At 34.7% G+C, this 6000-nt stretch overlaps 1 protein-coding gene across 1 annotated transcript; it reads left to right on the top strand. All coding sequences in view use genetic code 12, as the record gives it.

Annotated features, from left to right (window-relative positions):
• Positions 1 to 4817: 4817 nt before the first annotated feature.
• J8A68_003944 (ferric reductase-like transmembrane domain-containing protein) lies at positions 4818 to 5919 on the top strand (the record flags this gene model as incomplete). The annotated part of the gene is made up of 2 exons (XM_049407851.1): positions 4818 to 5527; positions 5593 to 5919. Coding segments are annotated over 2 exons (1037 nt in total), but the record flags the coding sequence as incomplete, so codon positions are not given.
• Between the last annotated feature and the right edge of the window lie 81 nt (positions 5920 to 6000).

Raw genomic sequence — 6000 nt, forward strand, 5'->3', positions numbered from 1 at the left:
ACCTTAAGTTGCAAGGAATTTTTATAAATCTGTTTGAAAAATCTCGGCAACGATTTTTGATATTTTCGAAAAAGAAAAGAGCATTTGCTCGACATCAGATCAGCGAGTGGTTTAAGTTTTTTAAATCATTTAGTTTTTAAAAAAAATAAACCACATGTTGATAGATCTCATTTGTAAAAAGCAAAGTAATACTTTAAGATGTGTTGAATGACCGTTGCCAATGTGATCATATGTGGTAATGTTGCAGAATACACTCATTCTTCATCTAAAGGGGTTTTTTATAACACAAATTTGATTCACATGTTTCGCTCTTTACGATCGTACTAAATTAGCTTTTTTTTGGCTTCCGCGGTTCACCAAACCAGGCTTGACCCTGACAAGGCTTAAAGGGGGGACCAAAAATCTGTACTAATTTTTTCAATCGGACTGAGTAATTTAGGTCGAGGGACATCTTTTTTATTGGCCGTAGAAAATATCGGTCAGACTAGAGCTAGAGTTTAATATTTTTACATCGAACTAATTAATTAATTAGTTCTAAATTAAATTATCATGCGAGGCTTACCTACAACAGATGACTGATTCCATTCTAATATCACATGTTTATTTTGCAACTGTTGACAATTCTCAAGCTGATAAATGACCTCTCCTCGTGCTCTGGTATATTATTCTGCCATAGGATTTCATAAATAACACCTTTTGCTTTTTCACTGGTTGCGTTTACTTGTCCTTTTTTCCCTTTAAAACCATGTTCTAGACTTTGAGCCCTTGTCCTCTATTGGCTGTCACAAATGTGAACTATTTCTAGACTTTGTACAACTCTTATCATCAGTGCTGGGCCCAATAGAACAATAGGATCATCTATGCAAGAACCCTAGTATATCCCGAAAGTATAATATGTAGTAAAAGGTATTTTAATAAAACAATAAAACGTTTGTTCGTATGTTGTCACTAAACTCCAAATCTACACAAAAACTACCAATCCGAAATTATGATCGTTTATCTTATCTTGCATGTTCGCACGCTACGAAGCATCATAAAGATCTTCATACGTTCCTATGGGTGCAAGCTTGCATGATCCCACACCTGGTGGGGTCACTGATCAAATGATACAACTGTCTAAAAAGAAACAGAATATTATTATGGTCGTTTGAATAGCCTATGACGGTTGAGTATTATTTTTCAATGAAATTTTAAACTAATGGATTTATTTTTCATATCCATTGTTAATATGCAGTCAACCTAATTAGATATCCTAATTAAGAAGTATAATTACTTAAAAGATGCAATCACAAAATCAAATTCTTGATTGTTTGACACTTTTCTTTTTATTCTATGGTATATGCACGACTCATGTAAAAAATGGCACAAAAATCTGATCTGATCGAACTTTTTTCTTTTAACCATGTTCCATGTGAAAATAGAAGGTTAATATCTGTTTCTAAGTAGCATTGTTCATTAATGTAAGATATCCCACTGCTAATATGTTCCATTTGACTAACAAATCCCAGGGCGACAACTGACAATAAATCGTGCGTTGTCTAAATCAGTTAAAACAAGAGAAAAAATATTCGGTCCTTTCTTAGCCTTACCGCAAAAAATTACTGATCTCACACGACGTTCCTATACTCCTATATCCTACTCTAATATCGAACTTAATCCCGCAACTCATCGGATGGGGGTCATCTTATTTTTTGGNTTTGTAAACTCATCGCTGATGATGTAAAACCAAAAACGGAAAACTATCCAATAATAATAATTTTACAACGGAAATTCAAGTGAAAAATAAATTATGATTTTATTGGTTGAAAAATATCTCTAATTCTTGCCTCATCTCAAAAAAAACCACTAGTGGATCAGTCTACCTTCTCTCGAACTTGAAACCTCTTGGCATTTCACTCAACGAATTAGACTAGCTATCATGCTGTAATGCTTGGGTTCGGTCTTACCTACCCAGTGTATGTTGTGGTCTTGTGAGGCCCAGATTCGATGAATATTATTATTAAGTTTGTGTTGCAACAACTTTGTGTCGAAAGTTAATAAATTAAAGAAAAGTGGTTTTTTTCTTTGATCTCAAATTACCCAAACAGGTAAACTAATTAATCTTCCGTGGCTGTGGGTTATAATGAGTTTTGTGATTAAGAAGTTTGTTCCCTCCCCCTATTACTGATATTGTGTGTAGTTCTGATAACAGCAATGTTACTGATATTGAAAATTGATTCATCTATGCCTCGAAAGAAATACGTCAACGAAATATCTGCAAGATAAATCCTCAAGTCATGTCAAATAAACATATCATGACGTAAGATCTGTCTGACTTATTGCATCTATGTTACAGAAATATATGTAGTGAGTTTGACGTAGTAGTACTTGATTTCAAAGTATTGTTACTATTTGTTCGTTGTAAAAGGTGGGTGGCTACCCTCTGGCTGAATAGATTCATTTAGATTCATTTTCCAGGGGCCGTTCAAGAAGTTTTGGCTCTACTCAATGTAAGTTAGGACTCTCTGTACTAAGGATGCTAGTGACTGTAATATCAAGGTGCAAGAGAATGGGTTTAGAAAATCTTTGACTCTTTTGGGTGAGAGTAATTCTTCGTTTTTTTGCAACCTAACAATGCGCTGATGTATCTCTACAACATGTTTGCTTTGCGCTCTGACAAATAACAAAAAGAATACTGGGGAATCCATCTTCTTGGCAACAGACGCGATAGTTATTAGTTAGGGTGGATTTGTCTTATAGGAGTAGGAGGCTAGCTTATCTGAAAAGAAGTCGAGAGGAATTTTGGTTGCCAAAGAATATGGGTAGAGCAGTTACGTATGCAATTATAAAACAGAATTTAACCCCATCAATTAAAATCTGGGAGTCATGGCATTGATGTGGAATTCTTCTTGAGACTTGTAGCATCTCATAGATAAGAAATAAAATCACTGCAAATAAGATTAAAAATGCTTCAAAATTTCTCCTGTTAAGAAATATAGTTGAGTGCAACAAAACCTAAATTCTTGTTCTTGGTGGGGTATTTAATCCGAGATTTTAACGCATGTGCTTTGAGATTCTTATTAACGCAACTTACTTAGTCATGGTCGGAATTATAAAAATTTCTTAATTCAATTAATCTTCCCCTTGGAATGTGTTGGGATGTTTATTTGAAATAACCTTTGTATGGGCATCATCTTAATAAAGTTAGTGGGTAAATAAATATGATCTGAATTTCAGGAAATATACGGCCAATTTGGGTTACATTGTACCAAATGTTTTTTTCTTGTTAAAATTGACCAGGGTTTCATAACCACTACGTGGGGATTTTCAGATAGTGGGTTTCTTTTTTTTGCAAATTTTAAGCCATTCGAATACAAGTTTATAAACTTCTAACTTCTACTCTTTCTTATGACATTTATTTATGGGGTGAAGATTCTGCGAGAGGGAATGTCAAATTAAGTATCCCGATTCTCGCAGTTGAAAATTATAATAGGATTGAAGTATGTACCAAATTGCCTACGATTCGACACAGAATCTTATTTTGGTAAATGTTTGCAAACAAAAACAGTACTTGCGACCATCAGGAAGTGCAATCGCGTAGTTATATTTCTGATTGGCCACGAGTAGTATTATATTGAACCTATAAATGCACACCTAGCTATGTTCAAAGTTAGGTTGAATTAAAACCGCTGACTTCGAGAGTCAAATATTGAATGTACGGGTGTTAGACACATTGTTGATACCTTGACTAAATGTATAACAATGTACTATAAGCATTCTTGATTTACATTTCTATAGCGTGAAATATCTGAAAGAGGTAATTCGCCAGGAGATAATTCCAAAATTTAAAACCGCTAGGCGATAGTTATTTCTCGCAAAATCTTGTGAAAGCTACAACAAAAGGAAATCTAAAATCGAGATTATTGACGAGGCATAAATACGGCACGATCAGTAAGTCGCCAAGACAAGCGATATTGAAAGCAGCATGCATCATTGAAAGGAGAGCGAAGGGAGCCAAGAAAACGAATTCTAGATTCCAGCTTCATTTGCGTCACAAAGCAGGCGCTAGTCCTGTTTTCTGGTCAAAGTGAGTCGATTCTAATGGGATCAAGGTCCTTAGAAGAGATATCGAAAGGTCTACCTTTCAAAATTTTGTGATTGCAAGGGGTTCCCTGGGAATATGCGGTACATCAAATGATGCAAGCAAGAATGCCAATTGGACTTGTAGCTCATCCCATTTCCAGAAGCCAATGAATATTTTTACAAAAAAAAAACCTTGCTATTGTTATCTTAAAGATCACCTACAAAAAGCCACAAAGTTCTTGCCAAGACTGACTAGGTAGCCGTTTCTTTTGTTGTCAAACAGGAACCTTTCTGGGAATGAAAATTCAGCCCCGTTAATTGGACCCAGAGGAATTTTCTTTCAGCCAATAATTGCTCATGGAAGATACCTTTAGGTTATCGTGCATCATTCAGGGCGTTGAATTTCAAATGAGGCTGAATTTGAAATAAAATTAGCGAGAATTAGTGAGAGTTAGCAAATTGATGCAGTTACGGTTCGGTTACAATTGAATGGAATAATTGTTTATAACAATGAGTTGCAATTTGTGGTTGAAAAAAACTTTGATTTTTATGTAGATCAAAAAGATAATCGGAGACCCTTTACAAGTAGATTTTCGCCAATCATAAACTCGGATTTTCCTTAATAATGGTTGCTACTATGACCATCTCAAGGAATACATGTTGTGAGAATTTTGTAGTATAAATAAGTCATGTTTCTGCCAACTAATCTGTTGATTGTATTCTTTAACAGAGTGTAAACAACGACTGCAAAAAATATGTTGAGAACATTTATTTCTCTTGCAATTTTCATTATTGCTGCTTGTGCTCATGGGGACAGTGCTTATACTACAACTGGTGGTAAATACCCTGCCTATGCATGTAATCTTCAGATAAATATCGATGTCCTGTTTTGTAACAAAACATTTGATTATGCTTGCTTATGTCAAAATGAAAATGCCCTTGCTACTTATGCTGGTTGTCTTTCATACATGGATAGAATTAATCATGACACTTTGCACAGAATGGATGAATTGTGTGAAAGAGGAGAAATTGTTCTTGAACCTAATTGGATTGAGGGTGCTCTTGAAAGATTCAAAAAATATGCTAAAAGTGCTGACGAAATTGAAGGTTTTAATACCAGTATTCCGATCGATGTTCCATTTAAATTGAATGAAACTGCCATGAAACTTTATGATCGTTCATATGCTACATTCTTACATAATTATGACCACTCATTATACTATGGGACTTCCACTTTAATGTACTGGTTATTAATCATTCTTATTGGTGCTGTCACAAATTGGTCCAAATTTTTATTCCCTGGTTCACAAAGAAACTTACTGGTCCTTTTATCAACTTTTGGAGAAAGCATGTCTCAATTCCTGCAGCATTTGGAAGAAAGAAGACTCAAGAGCAATCATTCTGGAAGATCTTTGACTGTTTGTTACCATCTCGTTTTGAATCTATTGTCATTTTTCTTTTCTATGTCTTTGTGGTTGTGATTCATTGTATAAACATTACTGCTTTAGAATTAGATCCAGTTTTTGATAGTAAGTACACAGCCGAAATTAGATATGTTGCTGATAGAACCGGTATTGTCGCTACTATTATGATGCCATTGATTATTTTATTTGCTGGTCGTAATAATTTCTTACAATGGATTTCTGGTTACAATTATACAGCATTTATGGCTTATCACCGTCATACTGCAAGAATCATGTTCTGTTTAGTTGTTATCCATGCAGTTGGTTTCAGTATTCTCTTTGGATCACGTTATGCTATTAAGATGCAACAAGAGTATGTAATTTGGGGTACCGTTGCTACTGTTGCTGGAGGAATTATGTTGGTTCAAGCAATGTTATACTTTAGAAGAAGATGGTATGAAATTTTCTTATTAATTCATATTGCTATGGCTGTACTTTGGGTTGTAGGTACTTGGATTCATGTTGAAGAATTAGG

This window comes from Hemisphaericaspora subhashii (assembly GCF_019202705.1).
Source record: "Hemisphaericaspora subhashii strain CBS 10753 chromosome Unknown scaffold138, whole genome shotgun sequence".
In the NCBI taxonomy this organism is placed as follows: Eukaryota; Fungi; Ascomycota; class Pichiomycetes; order Serinales; family Debaryomycetaceae; genus Hemisphaericaspora; species Hemisphaericaspora subhashii.